The 19456-nt window shown below is 37.2% G+C and overlaps 1 protein-coding gene across 1 annotated transcript in view; it reads right to left on the reverse strand.

The window, feature by feature from the left end:
- Positions 1–19456, reverse strand: part of LOC100020632 (sodium-coupled monocarboxylate transporter 1-like) — a 51668-nt gene that overhangs the window by 4283 nt on the left and 27929 nt on the right. Inside the window, exons 10-14 of the mRNA XM_007503305.3 lie at positions 18635–18702; positions 14358–14444; positions 7510–7715; positions 6847–6950; positions 258–337 (exon numbers count right to left, since the gene is read on the reverse strand). Of these exons, the coding sequence (XP_007503367.1) occupies positions 258–337; positions 6847–6950; positions 7510–7715; positions 14358–14444; positions 18635–18702 (545 nt within the window). The remainder of the gene's footprint in view (positions 1–257; positions 338–6846; positions 6951–7509; positions 7716–14357; positions 14445–18634; positions 18703–19456) is intronic.

Consider the following 19456-nt stretch of genomic DNA (forward strand, 5'->3'; position numbering starts at 1 on the left):
ACTTGGCTAAACTGGTCCTTCGACACTAGGCACCAAACAATCCATTAGCAATAGAACCTGCCCAAGCTCCCAACCTGTGGGCATAGTCTTTAACCTTCTGCAGGCATCTTCACCTCACTGGAATGAAACTTTGGTGGAGATGTCAGAAGATCACTAATTGTCTGGTTTTTTCTCATATTTCCAAGGGAGAAAAAGCCATGACATTTCTATTATTAATTATAGGTGTTTGTGAGGAAAAAAAATGAAAGGCAACATACCCTCTTTAGAAAGTCAAAGTTGGATAAAAAATCATCTTTGGTTAGTAGAAATCTATCATCTAAACTCTGTTTTCTTCCTCCTGAAAAACAGATGGTATTTTGCATTTTTAGAAAATATCATTGCAGTTATTAGTCCATGAAACAAATATAATTTTGAATTTCTAATCCAAAAATAAATTCATAACTCTTAATTAAATCTAGTGGTTTCGTAGCTATAAATGTGGATACTAGGCCACAGAAAATGCTTTTCTAAATAATAGAGGGTATTTGACAAAAGTATAAATCTAAATTTGGGAGATAAGAACTCATCATTTGGTAAAAATTACTGAAACAATTGGAAAGTCGCCAGGCAGACCCAAGGTATAGGCCAATGTTTTACACCATTCACTAAGATCAAAATGGATACCTGTCTTAGATATAAAAGGAGATATCATAAGCAAACTACAAGAACAGGGAACATATTACTTCTCAGATTTATATATAGGAGAAAAGTTTATGAATTAAGAAAAAGTATTATGAGATAAAATGAATAGTTTTCATTACATTAAATAATAAAAGTTTTATTCAAACAAAATTAATTAAACCAGGATTAGAAGGAAAGCAGAAAATTGGGGAGGTGGAAATTTCATAGATTCTTAGACAGATGTCTCATAACTAAATTATCGAACTTTGTCAAATTTATATTAAGAGACATTAATAGAACTCAAGTGATAAATACTTAAAAGATATGAATAGACAGTTATTGGATGAAGAAATCAAAGCCATATATATAAGTAAATAAAAAATGTTCTAAATCCCTACTGATTAGAGAAATGCAAATTAAAACAATTCAGATATATTATCTCACACCTATCAGATTGGCTAAAATGATAAAGGGGCAAAATGATAAATGTTGGAGGAAATATGGGGAAGTGGGGATAATAACACACTATTGGTAGAACTGCAAATTGATTCAATCATTTTGGGGAGCAATTTGGAATTATGCCCAGAGATTTATAAAACTGCAAATAACCTTAATAATGCCACAACAATACCACCATTAGATTTATTTCCCAATGAGATCAGGAGCAAAGGAGAAGAACCTGCATGTTCTAAAATATTTATAGAAGCTCTCATTTTGATGACAAAGAACAGGAAATCAAGGGGATGCCAATCAATTAGGTAATGACTGAATAAGTTGTGATATATGATTGTGATGTGTGGTAAGGAAACAAGACTAACAGTTGGTGGGGGAAGGGGCAACTGGGAGTGGCAGTTGAGTCTTGTGACTAGCACTTCCTTCCTCTGACCATGATGTTAAATTTGGATTGTTTCTTGTTTCATCAATGAATTGTTGTTTTTCCCATTTTGAAAATAATTCTGAGAGAAGAATTTCAGTGTCCTGGAAATCTGGATCATAAAGCCTAATTGCTCTTTTAAATTCTTTTAAACATCTCATCGGTTCTGAAAACCAGGAAGGCATCCGTTTTTTCAGACTTTCAAGGTCAACTGTTGTAAATGGTTTGTGTTTTCATATGAATTATGCCGCTATCTGGTTGTAGGATTGTTTGATCTCTTAGTGGCAATATTGGTATTCCACCTTCAGGCCCATCTGTATTTTCTTGCTGAACTTCATTGTTATTTTTAGGTATGTCTTGTTTTGTGTTAATACCTTTGCCACATTTTTTCTCTTCAGTCAGTTGCTTCATCATTTCCTTTAATTGCATCATCTCCTCCTTTATGGCTAAAATCATCACAGCCATTTCATTATCTTTTGCTTTTTTCCATAAATTAGATGCCCACCTTTTTTTAGGGCATAGTATAATTGGGTTAAGAAGAATAATGCTCCAGCATATATGGGAATGAATGAAATCAAGCAATACATAATTATATTCAGCCATTGCAAAGTTTCATAGATGCTAAGCAGAAAATAAATATAATCCAGAATCGTGACAAAAAAATAAGTTGTAAAAGAAATGTAAAAGAAAATCCAATTCAGGCAAAAGAAATGTCTTTGTAAAAGAAATATCCAATACAGGCTAGATAACCCATGGCAAGTAATAGTTTCTTTGCCGTCTTGTATCTTGAAAAGCTTTTTGCAACAGAAAAAATGTTTTTAAGTCTGGCCCTTTAAGAGTCGCCTCCTCCCTTCAGGAGGAGTGGTTTCTTTTGGGTGTGGAATCACTAGGCAGATTAGTTGCACTCAACACTGCTCTCAAAATGGTTACTTTTCACAGTCACACAGGATTTTCAAATGTATGCAGGCCCAATTTTACTGAACTTTTCTGACAACGCCAATTGACTTCTTTTTCTCAAATTCTTGACAAAATAGGTTGGAAAACCTATCTGGCTCGCCAAAAACTGTAATACTTATTGGGAAAGGATGGGGAGGATTGGAAAAATGGGGGATAATGGGAGGTTTGTATGGGGGTATGGAGGAGTTGAGGGGAGAGAGGGAATATTGCTTGGAGGGCAAAGGAGAGATGCCCCCTACTGAGAGGAAGCAGCAGGGGTCCAATAAGGTCTGTTTGTCTTTGAATGACTGAACTGATGTTCAGCTCCCTCTATGCCCAGAAAAGATAGTCTATTTATTTGACTGTGAATTCAAATAAAATCAAGTTTATTAACCAGTTGGGATTGGAGTTTTTTCTCAGCTTCAGAGCTGAGGCCAGGCCCAGAGGCTGGCAGAGGGTTTCTCCCACTCCCGTCTACTCTATATCAGTCCTCACTTTGTCTAATTCAGAATCTTAGCAGTAGGCAGAAAGCAAACAAGAACAGGTATGACCTTCAGAAGTAATTGGGCCTGAATCTTTGGGCTTAACCAAGAAGAGGCACACCACTCCAGACTGGGCTGAATGAGCTCCTCCCTCCTCCAATACCAGGAAGTAAGTGCTAGTCACAAGACCCAACTGCCACTCCCACTTGCCCCTTCCCCTACCAACTGTCAGTCTTGTTTCCTTTCCACAGATGGAATACTACTGTACCATAAGAAACAATGAGCATATTTTAGAAAAAGTTGGAAAGACCTACATGAAATAATGAAGAGTAAAATGAGTAGAACCAAGGCAATATTAAATCCAGCTACAGAATTAATATTTGAAGAATAACTTGAGAAGGTCCACCTCCAGAGATAGAAGTGATCAATGAAAACACAAGAGACATAATTTATATACTACATTGTTTTGCTGGTTGATGCCTTCTATAGTGCAGGGAAGAGGGGGAAGGGCTGAGATACCTGGAAATTAATCTTTATAGTACAAATAAAGAAATTTAAAGAAAAAATAAAATAAAGAAATAAATACTAGAGAGAGCATGGGTACTTCACAGCAGTGAGGGTTGTCTGAAGGTCTAGGGCTATTTATTTACCCTATTTCCCTAAACTCATGGGATAGTTAGGGCTTCCTAAAGTCTTTATGGATATTTCTTCTTAGGAACATGCTTCCTGATTATTTTCCTTTGCAGAAGTTAGAAATGCCATATTATTGAGTATAATTTGCCCAGTAGGAATATTTTATGATTTATCTTTTTTCCCTCACTTTCATAATTCTTGTTTCTACTGGTTATTTCCAACTGTTACAGAATCCTTTAAGAGATCAAATAAAATTTAACATGATGCTTTATTTAGATTTTTTATAGGGATCTCAGAGACAAGATTAAGGACAGAATAAGAAAAAAATTTAAGTTAGTAAAACAGACAAGACAAGCTAGCATCAATAAATGTCACAGTTGGGAAAGACCTCAGAAGTCACTTAATCTAAATTTTACATGCAGCATTAAACTTTTCCATAATATTCCCAACAAATTACCTCTCCCACTTCTGATTTCTTCTGACACTTTGGACCTTTCCCTTATATTTACCATATTCTAAACTGTATTTTACTTAATTCTCTATATTTCTTATTTCCTTTATTATTATAGGTCATCATTTTCTTGAAGTTTGGGCTATCAGATTTACCCTCTGTATCTTTCAGTACCTCTATATGTTCTAGTATTCCATAAATTGCCTTGAAATGGTTATCAAATCTAGAGGCCTGAATTCCTTTCATTTCAGAGAACCTCAGAAGGCATCCTATTTTTTTCATGATTTTACTTTTCAGAAAGTTCTTATATGAAAATCAAGCTCCCCTTCCCTGTTTTCTTCCCTCTGGGACCAAGAGGATGAAGCTGATCCCTTTTCCATTGGATGACCCAAAATAACCCCAAGCCTTTTTCTCAGTATAGATGTAAGCTCCTTCATGTCTTCATATCCCCAGCCCCTAGTGTAAAAAATGTTTAATGAGGGGTCAGGTAGATGGCTCAGTGGATTGAGAGCCAGACTTGGACACAAGAGGTCTTAAGTTCAAATCTGGCCTCAGACACTTCCTAATTGTGTGACCCTGGGCAAGAAACTTACCTCCTATTGCCCAGCTCTTATCCCTCTTCTGCCTTGGAACCCAGTATTAGTTCTAAGATGGAAGGTTATTTTTTTTAATGTTTGATGACTTGAAATGAAACCTTTACTGGCCCCCCAATGGATAACACTACTAAAATTACCTTGTTCACTTCATATATAATTCTGTGTACATGGTTTTTGTCCAAGTAGAACATAAGTTTCTTGAGGGCAAGAGCTGTTTTTATTTTTGTATAACTATTCCCAGCAAGAAACACAGTGCCTCAGACACAATAGACACTAAATAAATGTTTGCTATTAAATTGTCTTTTCTTGTATTCCCCATTTAGAAATCTCCCAACTCTATGATTTTATCTTTTCCTGCTGCTCGGCAGCCCCCTTGCCAATCTGGAAAAACATCCATCTCCTGATTGCTGATTGAAATTCCCCCAGTTCAGGAAGGCCCAGCAATTCTTCATTATATTCCTAATTCCAAGCTCTCTCTGGACTTCCTTTTTAGGCTTGTTTCCAGTTCCTTTACAACAAACCGTCTTGCTCCTTCTTAGTTGCCCTACCTGGCTGTTCCATAATTCCCTTTCCAGATCCTTTTTCTCTGCTGTCTCACCCCATTAGAACGTGGTCAATTGGGTTTATTTATTTTCATTCAGTAATTTTCAATCATTTTGTTGTTGTTACTCAGTCATTTTTAGTCAGCTGACTCTTCATGATCCCAACTGGGAGGTTTCTTGACAAAAATATTAAAATGGTTTGCCAATTCCTTCTCCAGCTCATTTTACAGATGAGGAAACTGAGGCAAACAGGGTAAAGTGAGTCACCCAGAGTCAGTCACACAGCTATTAAGTATCTGAGGCTAGATTTGAACTCAGGAAGATGTGTCTTCCTGACTCCAGGCCTGGTACTCTGTCCATTGTGCCACCTAGCCATCCTAATTACATTTATAATTTTCCTACTATTGAACCAGCCCTGCATCCTAGGTATAATCCCAACCTGGTCATCGTGTTTGATTTTTGTGATAAAAAAGTCTCTTTGCTTATGGTTTTTTTTTTAATTTTGTATCAATATCCATTAGGAATATTGGTCTTTGGTTGTCTTTCTCTATTTTGATTCTCCTTGATTTAGATATCAATACTATAATCACATTATAGAAGAAACTTGGTCATTTCATTAGTTTGTTTGTAACATTAAAATTCCCATATAGTTTCCTCCCTACCTTCTTCTCCTCCCCACATTAAAGAAAGGATCATTTGATAAAAAAAAAAAACATATGTGCATATAAAATGTCTTACTTGTTTCTATTTATCAGTTCTTTCTCTGGAAATCAACAAGTTATTCTTCAAACAATATTTCTGTTGCTGTCTATGATGTTTCCTTGATTCTACTCATTTCACTCTTCATAATTTAATGCAATTTTTTCCATGTGTTTTTAATTAACCTGCTCATCATTTCTTACTGCGCAACAGTATTCAATTAAATCATATGCCACAACTTGTTTAGCTATTCCTCAAATGATAAGTATCTCCTCAATTTCCAGTTCTTTGCCATCACAAAGAGAGTTGCTATAAACATTTTAGAATATATAGAGGTGTTTTTCCTTTTCCCCTGATCACTTTAGGAAACAAACCTAACAGTGGCACTACTTAGTGTTTTCCAATTTTTTCAGTTTGTACAATATTGAAATAAATTGTTCTTTTAATGTTGGATAGAATTTATTTATAAATCTGTCTATTTCAAGGATTCTCTCCTGCTTTGGGAATTCATTTATGGCTTATTCAATTTCTTTTTCAGAGATCATATTCTTTAAATTCTCTATTTCTTGTTCTAGTAATTTGAACACTTTATGATTTTTGTAAATAATCATCAATTTAATTAAGCTTGTTAGGGTTTTTTTTTTGGTATATAGTTGGCAAAATAGTTTCTCATGATCTTCATTTCTTCTTTTGGATACTGGTATTTTTAAACAATTCTTAGTCTTATTCAATCAGTTCATAATACTAAGATGTAAACTTTCTATATTTTAGGGCAGGGACTGACTTGCTTGTATTTATATACCTGTTGTTTATATAATGTCTGGTACATAGTAAATATTTAACTTATATGTCTATTCCTAAAGAGAAAATAATTTCTATATTCTGCTAACAAAATTATTATAAGATATAATACAAGTGACTATAAATTGCCTTGTAAAAGTTACCTCAAAAAATAGCAACTAGAAACAGATACCTGTTAGGAGACTGACAATGATTCCCACAAGTACAGTGACTAAGGTTCCAACAGTACTGAAGTGCATAAATGACAAGGAATACCAATAATCCATTAGGTGGGTTCTAGAAATGAAAAAAAAAATAGAGTTTTGTTATTAATTTGTCTGTGAGTCCCATAGTAAGAGTCAGGGACAAGCAAGTAAAAGACAAGTACTTCCCTGGAATCCATGAAAGCTTAAGAGTCTGAGAGGAAAGACCCTACCCTTTTAGATGGATGTCCCTGTGTAGAACTGATTGCATTACATAGACTGAAGTGAAATAATATGAGAAGGCAGGGCTCCGGGCACGGGTCTGCATTGTTGGAGGGCATTCCAGCCTGGATAAGATCCCAGACCCATTGAAATATTTAAATGACATCAGCCTAAAGCACATGTCATAGGATCCCAGATTTAAAGCTAGATCAGGCCCTTAGATGTTATTGAGGCCACGCTTGTCATCTTACAGGGGAATCCTAGAGACCTCAAGTGACTTTTCCATCACAACCCTGCTAGTGAATGGCAGAATGAAGATTTAAACCTGGATCTTCTGACTCGAAATCCAATAAGCTTTCTAGAAGTCTTCTGCCTTCTACTTGTATTTATATAGTTTTTTTAATATAACATTTGGAAACTTATTATAATACCTTTCAGCACTAGGCACTTGAAAATTACTTGTAGAAAATGATGCTTCAGTGGTGGGAGTGAAGTTCCCCTGGTAGCCAGTTATGTTACAGCCATCGGTAATGAGACTCAGTGGTAAAGTCCTCTCTGGAAGTGGGGGATAGAGCTGAGCTCCAATTCCAATCCAAAGGGAAATGACAAATCCAGCCGTCAGTCCCACAAATGCTCCCTGCAAAACAGAGGCTGCTTTTCAGAGTCAAGAAATACTTGTCTTTGGCAGGGAAAAGGAATGGTGGAATATAGGACACAAAAAGGCAAACTTCTTTTTAAAAAAAGAGCTGTTCCAAGATAGAATGGTCTGGAGCAGTGAGGTGGCTCAGAGAATAGAGAGCCAGGCCAGGAGGAGATTCTGGGTTCAAATCTAGCCTCGCACTTCCTATGATAAGAGAAGGTTTGAGATCTTGGAAGGAAAATAAACTTGGAAGAGCTGCAAGATTCTACAGCAGTGGGGGATGAGCAAAAAGGAACACATAACTTTGGAGAGAGGGGGGAGTGAGCTGATCCAGGCAGTTGGAGAGAGTCTTTGTCTGCACACACACACACACACACACACACACACACACCAGAGAAGTAAGCTCCAGTTAAATCTCCAACTCAGAGATCTCTGAACTTGTGATTCCTGACCCCAAAACCCTCCCAAGAAGACAAGCCAGTGGATAGGACTTGATATATAACCTGTCCATGAAGAGGATCTCCACCAACCTCTTTGAACCTTGAACTTGGGGATACTCATTGTACAGCCAAGAAACCAGGGTTTCTTTCCCTGACTCCAAAGGGGTTCAGGTTGACCTGATCTGCCTGACTTTGAGGAGGGAACGGATATTAGAAAGCTTCCTTCTTCCTCTTCCCTTCTTGAACCTCAATTTCCTATTCTTTCATCTGCCCTGTTCCTTTTTCTGTTTCCTTCAAATGAATTCAATTAATAGGACCCAGAGGCTGACTCCAGTCTTTACTAGAGGGAAGCCAGAGATTGAAGGGGAGAGACATAACATTTTCTCTCCCCAGGAAAAAAAAAAAAAGAGACTTATCACCACAAGCTTCTTCAAACAAGATCCTCAGAGAACCCAGTTGTTAGGAGTTAAGGCCACCGTGGGAGAGGGGGTGGAAGAATGGGGGGGCCTTGACAGGGAGAGCTTAGGGGGTAAAAAAAAAACATCCTCTTTCTCTCCTTGGCTTATCAGCATCATCTCCTCACTCTGTCCCTGCCTTAAAAGGAAGAGGCTCCATTCCCATTCTCCCTCTTTTCCCCAATTATATTACAAATGGCACCCCAGCGATTAGAAGGATCCATCAAGAACTGTCACTTATTGACAGTCGGAATTCTCTGGAAAGGGTAGCCATCTTGAGGGGAAGTACATAGGAAGTTATTACATAGGATCAAAAGAGACATTTTGATTCCTAGTAAAGAGAACAACTATACTAACAAAAGGGGGGTAGCCATAACAGAAATTCAACATGATCCAGAAGATATTCTAGACAGTTTGGGTAGGATTCATCTTAGGTTATGGGGGGATACTGTTTCATTTATAATACCATCACTAGTATGATATATGATATAATAGGAACAGCATTGAATATCACAAAATACTGTAATAAATTACCAATAGAGATATCTACATTATGGCATGCCCTGCCACAGGGATATGTAGCTTTAGAGGCTCTTGGACAGGCATGTACATATACATCAAGAAGGGAATCAGAATAATCCTGGAAAAGAAGGCAATGAACAAGATAATGGACAAGTTAGATACACTATTCTCACAGATACCAGTCATTACTGAGATATGTCAAGAACATAAATGAGGAAGAATGGAAACCTGGAGAAGGAAACTAAGACAGTGACTAGGGATGTAACAAAGACATTACTGATAACACAGACATGGGCAAGGGCACTGAGATATCCAACTTGACAGCAGCAGTAACAGTGGGGGTTTGCACCAACAAAGTTATGGTAGATAAACAGACTGACATGGAACCCGAAAAAGTCCAAGGGGCACACAAAATCATGCTCCTCAGGGATTTTGCCAAAGTCACCCCTGACTCGGGGATACTACATTCAAAGTTGCATAAGTCCTTCACCACCCAGGACTTAGACTCTCTAAAACGTAGATTGCCCCATTTTATTGCCAAGCCCTACCACTATTTAAAGGAGCTGAAAAGAGCCTTTAAACTATATGACCCAGATTTCCAAGGTGTGGAAATCCTTTTTTCTGAACTTTTTACATACCAGGAACACAAACAATTTATAAATAAGATTCGATAAGATGAGAATTAAACCAGCTGGCCAGAAGAATATGGAGACTTTGATTTTGCCAGACCCCTTAACATGACATATCTAAGAGAAGACCTGTTGGAGGATATCAAAATGTTCTGTGCATGACCGAATACATGGGGCAAATTTGATAAATTGCAACAAGAGAAAAAGAACACCCTTCATTATTTATAGACAGGCTTCTGGAAAATGTGGAAGTCATTTAAGATACAGCTAGGACTCCCAAGAATCAAGTTCCCACATTAGGAGACAATTTCTTAAAAGATGTAGCCAAAACCTCAAAAATTTCTTCAGGAATACACCCAACCATTTTTCTGAAACCCAGATCTTAGTCTAGGATAAGTTTAAGAATAGGATATAAATAAGATTAGGCTAAGATTTTATTATTTTGGGTGGGGGTATATAGCAGGAATAGCATGTAGCATAGATAGAATATTATATTAATAGAAATTGCACTACCTGTGTGATTCTGGGCAAGTCACTTTACCCCAATTGCAAAGACTTTACAACTCTATTGCCTTGAAATCAATACTTGTATCAATTCTAAGACAGAAGGTGGGTTTTTTTTTTAATGTAATGGCCTGCTTTGGGAGGTGGTAGTTTCCCCCTTACTAGAAGCTTGCAAGCAAAAGCTTGATCAGCATTCCTTGGGAAGGTTGGATAGGAGATTTCTTTGAGTCATGGATTAGACAAGAGCTTCTGATGCCCCCTCGATTCTAACTCAGAAATTCTGATAATGGGATACTGTGAAAGTCAGCTGAAAGTTATACTCACTATGTCCAAAAACAAATTCATCTTCCCTCCCTAATTAGCAACTCCTCACAAATTCCTTATCTTTATCAATGGCAATATTTGATCAGTCATCCAGACTCAACACTTTGGTTATGGTTAAGTATAATCAAATGTAAACTCTTTACCAATAGAGATGGATTTATTTTTGTCTTTTTATCACTAGATCTTAGGAGAATCCCTGAAATTTATTAAGCACCAAATATGTACCAGCCACTGCCTAGGAGGCATTTTTTAAATGCTCATTTTTGACAGGATGATACTGTAAACCTTAAAATTTCTTAGACTTATGAATGTTGGAAATTTCACCATTGGAAAATTTCATACTTGGAAAAAATTTCCTACTGATAATAAGATCTCTATTGGAATGTGAACCCCCTTAGCACGGGAGGATCTTTCTCCTCCCTACCTAAGACTACTTTAGGACAGAAACCTTTTGCTGAACAATGGAAAGGGCTTTGACCTATGCTTAAGCATAGAACAGGAAGTTCTTTGAGTCATGATTGATTTTAGAATTAATACAATAGAGATACTTGGAATGACAGAACCAGGTCTTGGAACTTCCAATCTCCACCCTACTCAGGGTAACAGGATTTAGGAAGGGCTGCAGCAAAGGATCAAGATTTAATTATTTGAGAATATGACCTTCAACAGACACGTGCAAAGCCACAGACCTCTGGGCGGTCCTGGGTTAAGCTAGAGCCACCATTAACACAGGGAAGACATGGACAGTGATTGGTAGATGTGAGAACTGAGGGGAGGGAACTTGGATGGTTTCCTTAAAGATAGCGAGGTCTGAGGACTAGGCGTGGTTGGTTGGAGAGGTTTTGCTCTGAGAAGTTGTGCTCTGAGAAGCTTGCTCTGAAGGAAGCTGAAGGTGGAGGCCCCTGAGACTGTTTCTCCATTTTGGTCACATGAGTGATAGGGACTGATCTCTTTTCTTTGCCTCAGCTATCTAAGGGCTTGGGCCTTTTGGCCCAGCCTAAACAGAAGGGGTATTTAATCCCTATTCCCTTCTCTCCCCTTTCTCTCTCCCTCTCCCTCTCCCTTTCTCTCTCTCTTTCTCTCTCTCTCTCTCTCTCTCTCTCTCTCTCTCTCTCTCTCTCTCTCTCTCTCTCTCTCTCTCTCTCTTTCTCTCTCTCTCTCTCTCTTCTCTCTCTCTCTCTCTCTCTCTCTCTCTCTCTCTCTCTCTAATACCTTTCTTCCTCCTGTTTGTAATTAAACTCCATAAAAGGTTGACTGCTAACTTGAGTTTTCATTAAGGAATTACATAGCTGAATTCCTTGGCGACCTTAAATTAATATATATCAGTCTTTTAAAGTGATTTCCTTGTCACAATACACAGAGATGAATGGGAAAAGCCTTGATTTTTTAAAAAACCTTTACCTTTTGTCTTAGAATATCATGATACTAGGTATCATTTCCAAGACAGGTAAGAGCTAGGCAATTGGGGTTAAGGGGGTTGCCCAGGGTCAGATTTGAACCCAGTATCTGCCATCTCCAGGTTCACCTCTTTATCCACAGAGCTATCTAGCTAACATATAAAAGCCCTGAATTAGTAGTTATAAAAGCTCAAATAATTGTCACTGTATTTGGTGTTGGAAAAGTGATTTGACCTAATAGTCTTAGTTTAATATCTGTAAAATGAGGAGATGACTTGAGTTGGCTTCAGGTTCTGGCTTTAACTTTGTACCTCTGTGAACCTGAGGGGAAAATATTCTTTAACCACCCTGAATTTCTTTAGTGATAAAATCAAGATAATAAATCACTTTGCCTGTGCTGTAATACCCTCACCTGTAAAATGGAGTTAATAATAGTATATCCCTCCCAGAACTGTTTTGAGGATCAAAAAAGATTAACAGATATAAAGCAAATTTTAAAGTATCATGTAATTGCTCAGTATTACTATTAATAATAATATTATTTTTCTTACCTAACCAAAAGGTTTTTGTAACAAACAAATGAGATAACATATCTGGAAATACTTTGAAAAAGTGAGTTCTTTACAAATGGAAGGTTGACTCATGCCATGGCATTGTGGAGAGAGAGTACCTCTAAAAGATCAAGTGATCTTTCCACCATCCTACAATGCTATCACTGGTAGTAAAGCATTTCCATGATGACTTGCAAAGGTCAGGGGGGAGAGAACTCACAGCTAAGCACTGAACCTTGAGGAATTTGTGACATCTGATCAAAGACCAGGATTGTCCACGGACATAGCTGGGAGTTGGAGTGAGATTCCTGCCTGCTAAAGGGGAGATTCTTGCATTATAGCTGGTAAGGAGCACCATGATCTCTTCTCATTCTATGAAACTGACATCATTTCCATTGGTCAAGTGTAAGAGACCTTTCAATATCAGTGCCCTATAAGTGAGAGTACTCTTTGACTTTACTGTTTATTCACTGATCCTTGAATGTCTTGGGAGGAAAATAGAATTCTGGTCATGAAATCACAAATTTTATGGCTTTTCTACTCCAGCATGATACAGCTACCTATGTAGAATAAGAAGAAGAGTCCTGGGTTTGGAGGGAGAGGACCAGAGTCACATCCTTGGCTTTGCTACCTACTTTCTACTTGAACTGAGCCATGGGGTACTCCACAACTCTTTCCCTTATTGTAATAAGAAGGGGCTGAACTGGATGATCTCTAAGGTCCCCACCAGCTGAAATCCTTGATTCAATGAATCAAGTGAAAATCCTTTCTGGAATTTAATATCTCCATGGACTTCATCTTATCCCAGGACAAAGTTAGGGAATTTTGTCATAGACTGGTGGAAGTACCCACTTAATTCAGGATCAGACTTCATAGTTCTCCCCTACAAAAGATGACATCACATCTCAGAATTTAGAACCTGAAACATCAGTGGTTTGGAGAATACCATTTCAATTGCTAAATGGTAGAACTAGACTCCAGAAAACTTTCACTCAAATCCAACCTTATTTTCTATGTGACCTTGGACAAATCACTTAACCTCTGTTTCTTCACCTGTAAAATTGGAATACTTAATAGCATCCACACTACCAGGTGTTGTCAGGATAAAATAAGATCTTTGTAGTGTTTTGCATGTCAAAGCATCATATATTTGCTAGCTATCATCATCATTATCAATCTATAAGAAGCTACCAATATGTAAAAGAGAGAGAAAGATGGTACAAAGATATTGTTGCTCTTCAGCATGACAAATATAATTTCTTCTTGCTTTGGACAGTTGAGTTAGGGAGCAATGAAGAGGAGAGTGCTGACCTGAGAGCCATAGGACATGAATTCTAATTCATACTCTAACACTTAATATGCATGCAAACTTAGAAAGCCTGATTATGCTTTCTAAGTTTGTCTCCCTCATCTGTTATATGAAAGGATTCATCCACATCAGTGGTATAAAACTCAATTCAAACAAAGGATTCCTGTGACCACAAATTGGCTTAATTTTGTGTGATATTGTCTATATTTGTGTGATAGACAATGTGATATTGTCTATATTTGATTGTATTTTTATTTATTTTGTTAAATATGCTGTACATGGGAGTGGACTTGAGTATTTGACACATCTGGTCTAGACAATATCTAAGATCCCTTTCAGCTCTAAATCTGTTAATCTAAGACATCAGTTGGGTCAACAAATGCATTTTTTAAATATCAAGAAAAGTCACTGACATGAACTATCATTGGATTTTACCAATGAGGAAAATTGCTAATTTCCATTGCTTTTAGAGAAAGACATTGTATTCACTTTTGTACTTTATACTTACCGTTGAGTTGACAAAAGGAGCTAAGATACCCAGAGAAAACAAACCCAGAAGGGGCCCACCAATCACACCAAAGATACTGACCGCTGCCTAAAAACAGAATAAAAAGACATAAATTAGTTGTGTTGTTTACTCATTTTTCAGTCATGTTTGGCACTCCATAACTCCATTTGGAATTTTTCTTGAAGTGGTTTGCCATTTCCTTTTCCAGCTCATTTTACAGAGGAGGAAACTGAGGCAAACAGGATTAAGTGGCTTGCGCAAGGGCACACAGTTAGTAATTAATTGCCTGAGATCAATTTTGAATTCAAGATGAGTCTTCCCACTCCAGTCCTAGCACTCTATACACTCTGGTGCCACCTAGCTGCCCAAATTGGTTGTAAGTGGCCTTTAAAAAAAAAATAGTTGTTTTCCATTTTGGAGAAGAAACAGAAGAAGAGACATACTAAAAGTCTGGCTTTTCTAAAATGGAAAATAAGATTTTATGGAGTTGAATAAACACAGATGTGTTGAAAAATATTTAACAACTGTTTCTCAAAACAAAAAGTATGTGAAGGACATTTTTAGGCTTACTCTGCATTATTAACATTTTCTCCATCACTTAAGTCTAGAAATCAACAAAACAGTAAACCAACCCCTGATTTATAGTTTTTGTTCATTTCTTAGGTGTAAGCATTTAAACTGAGATTTTAACAACCAGTTCTCTTGACTAGTATTGGCTTTAGTACATCTCTGGAAATGAATGAGTTGGGATAAATATCAAGTCAGACAACAGGTAGAGGAACCTTGGTGAAGTAACTGGATTGAAAAGACCAGGGACAGCTAGGGGGCTCAGTGGATAGAAAGCCATGCCTAGATATAGGACATCCTAGGTTCAAATCTGGCATCAGATACTTCCTAGCTGTGTGACCCTGGGCAAGACACTGAAACCCAGTTGCCTATCTCTTCTGCCTTGGAACTGATTTTATATTGAATCAAAGATGGAATAGATTTTTTAAAAAAGGAATATAAGAGACCACAGTGAAACATGGAAAGGGAGGTGTATACTATAAGGATGAAGAGACTCATTTTTGAAGATTCTAGTCTGAAAATGTAGATCCTAAAATAGAGGTTCACAGTGTTGGACACTTAGTAGGTGCTTAATAAATGTTTATTTGCTAATTGACTAGAATTAACTAGTTTATTGGCTAATTGAGTAGAACTAACCACAAGAATCAAAGAGGAAGAATCTGGATATGATGAGACTTCAGAAAATTTGACAAATGGTGTGGTCTGGGCACAGTGAAAGGGGCATAGGGCTAATGCCTCATTGGTCTACTTGTTATTCTTTATATATAACACACAATCTTGTGTGGATAACTAAGAATAACTGAGGAAACAATCCAACATTTGTGATTCATTAGCAAAACAGGAATAATAAATGGGTCAGCCCAGTCAGTCCAAAGACCTGAAATACAGAGTGAGGCAGCGTTTTAGGTATCAAAACAATTAATCAAATAATAACCAATGAATTAAAAAAATACTTAACAGGATGCCAAATTAGGTAATTTAATTTCTAATTGGAGGATAGATATGGGGCTTTCTAAATTGGGAGGGGAAAGGAGAGAGTTTCTGTCAACTAAGAATGGGTGAGTAGGTTTGTGATCTTTCTTTTCCCAAAACGGACACATGCTGATTAATTGCATCCACCTGCCTTTATGGAACCATAGATGGTTTTTACTATCTAATTTCCCATGGATGATTTGCAAAAAAAAACAAAAAACAAAAACAAATAAGATGGAGGTTAATACATGTGGCAGCACAGGATGGAATCTGTGTTCACGAGCTAGAATCAAATTGGTTCTCTCAATTCCAACACCAAACCAACTCCATTCTGTAACTGGTTTTCACTCTGTCTCATCAATCTCAAAACTTTGTGCCTTTGTACTCACTGGCCCCACTGCTAGGAATGCTCTCTTAACTTACCTCTATTTCTCGATTTTTCTGGCTTCCTTCAAGTCTCAAGTGAAATCTCACTTTCTTCTGAAAGCTTTTCTCTGGTGCCCCATTCCCAGCTAGCCCTTTACCTCTAAGATTGCAATCTATCTACTCTCTCATAGGTGTACAAGACTATTTACCTGTTGTCTCCCTGATTAGAATTTGAGCCCCTTAAGGGCAAAAGTGGTGTTTTCCGTCCTTTTTTTGTATCCCCAACACCTAGCATAGTTCCCAGAATATACACAATTAAGAAACGCTTGACTCAAATACTGAATGATTTCACTGTGCGATTCTCAGCTAGGCACTTAATTTCTCTGGCTCTTGACTTGGTATGAGAATAGTGTATGCTTTGTCTAAAAAAATGAAGTCGTTGTACTAGATGACTTCACCGGTCCTCAGCTCTAAATCTCTTATCCTTTGATACAACATAGATTTAGTATTGTTTTTAGAGATCCTAAAAATGGAACTGGAAGCTTTAGGATATAAAGCAGATTTAGTTTCAATATAAGGAAAAATGTCCTCATCATTGTTGATTGGTCATTCAGTCATGTTGGACTCTTTATAACTCTGGGGACCTCTATCCAAGGGCTTTTGGGGGCAAAGATATTGGAGTAGTTTGCCATTTCCTTTTCCAGTAGCAAACAGAGGTTAAGTGCCTCACCCAAAGTTATACAGCTAAGAAGTTTCTGAGGCTAAATTTGACCTCAGGTCTTCCTGACTCTGAGCCCAATGCTCTGTCCCTTATACTACCTAGCTGCCTCTCCTAATCATTAGATGTGACCCCAAAATGGAATAACAGTGAATTTGCCTTCACTCAAGGTATTCAGACAGTACGGATTCAGCACTGAATTCATCAACAATGCTATTGCTAGATGGGTTGGACTGGAATGACCTCAAAAAACCCTTGCAATTCAGATTCTATGACATGGAACAATAGACATTAATTAGTGTAGAATCTGAGAGTGATGACTGACTAATGGAGAGTTACAGTGTCAGTACCATAGTGATGGGGAAAGAGGCAAAAGGATGTTATATGTCAAGAGGGTAAAATAAATGAACAGAAGTCATAGTTGACAAAATAGTGACTGGTGCTAGTCATAAATATGGACATAAAGGTATGCTGCCAGAAGGTAACTTTTAAAATTTATTATGGATGTACTAGATAATGGGGTGGCCAATAAAATCTGCAATTTCTGAGGCCATCCCAAGGCTTACATTAGCATTAAGTTCCAAATATTAATGAATGATCAGGACTGGCTTTCTAGTTATGAAAATGCATTCCAACAGCCTGAGTTATCAAAAAATAGAATATACGAAGTATAATTTGTCTCAGAGGCACTTCAAATTCAATATTCTATCAACAAATTCAAATTTGATCTTTTCTCCCAAATCTGCTCTTCTCTTCCAAAATTCCATAGTTCTGTTGAAGTCACCAACATTCTTCCAGTTTCCCAGTTTTGTGATCTCAGCACTATCCTCAACTCCTCACGCTCCCTTAATCTGTGTATCCAGTCAGTTAAAAAATCTTGCCGTTTCTACCTCCAAAACATTTTTACATTTAATTTCTTTTCTCCACTAACACACCTACCACCTTAGTTCAGGCTCTCATCACTTCTCACCTAGATTACTACAAAAGCCTTATAATTGGTCTCCGTGTCCCAAACCTCTCCCTAATCCATCTTATATTTCAACACAAGTAAATTTCCATAAATGCAGTTAGAAGCCTGTTATTCCCCAACTCAAGCCACTCTGGTAGCCCCCAGTGCCTCTACAGTAAATTACATATTCTTCTTTTGAACTTTTAAAGTCCGTCACAATTTGACCCCAATCTACCTCTCCAGCTTTATTGACTCTTACTTCCTGCCCACTCTATGGTCCAGTTAACTCAGTCTTCTCTTCCCTTAGTTCCCATCTTCACAGATTCTTCATTGCCCTAAAATGTACTCTCTTCTCCCCTCCACCTCATAGAGTTCCTCAGCCATCTCTTTCTGCCCAGAGCTTTTCCTAATAGCCTCAGTTCCTCATGTCCTCTTTCCCTCACTAGCTTATATCAACCTACTTAATAATTATCTACTTTATATCTGACCTATAAATACTTACACAGGTATTTGTCTTTCCTATGAAAATGCAAGGTCCTTTGAAAAGGGAATTGTCTCTCTGATTAGTATTCTCAGCCCCTAGTATAGTGCCTCACACATAGAGAATCTTGCTGGTTGATTACTCAATAATTAAGGTAAAAAAGAACACAATGGTGATTGCTCATGACTAACTCTATTAAAGGACTGCAGGAGGTCTATTTTTACCTGTAACAAAAATCCAACAAGCGATGCCAAGGCTGCCATTCCAATGCATAGAACTCCATATAACACACCTGGGAGAAGAGATTGAAAGTCAGATGCAGACTCTAGTGTGTATAATTAATATTCCTAATGTAATAAATTCATCACAGTTTTCAAATAAATAGATAATCAAACTGGGTCCAAAGATAGCCAAAGAGATCAAAGCAAGCAAAAGAGTTAAAATTGGAGTATGTATTTCCTATAGGAAAAGCAATGGGCAAAACTGATAAATAAAACCCTGTGTTGTGCTTAAGGATTAATTGAAACATTAGATTATATTAAGTAAAGAATCCTTGGAATTAACTGAGGAGATCATAAGTCTATTGACTATTGTTAGTCTAATCCTTCACAAACACAAACATTTGTGCTGAAGGGAACCTTATATGACTTTTTTTTTTTGAAGTTTACCAGTAATAAAGTACTTCAGAACTGCTTTGTATAACTGACTGGCAGGGAGAAAGGAAATAAATGATTGGAATTGTGATTTAATTTTTACAGAGACTTCCAATCTGGAAAATCCCTCAACCTTTGTATTGTGTTATATAATAAATATTTAAAATATGAAATTAAAAATATTTTAAAATCTAAATTTTTTATTAAGGGTTTAGTGAAGCAAATATGAATCAGCTATAATCTGTATCCCTTTGAGGAATCATTCAGACCAATGAGATCACAGGTCCTTTTTCTTTATTTTAATATAAGGTTTTATTGATAGTCTATTTCTTTTTTTTTTTAAACCCTTACCTTCCATCTTGGAGTCAATACTGTGTATTGGCTCCAAGGCAG

Source organism: Monodelphis domestica, chromosome 5, assembly GCF_027887165.1.
Source record: "Monodelphis domestica isolate mMonDom1 chromosome 5, mMonDom1.pri, whole genome shotgun sequence".
Taxonomy (NCBI): Eukaryota; Metazoa; Chordata; class Mammalia; order Didelphimorphia; family Didelphidae; genus Monodelphis; species Monodelphis domestica.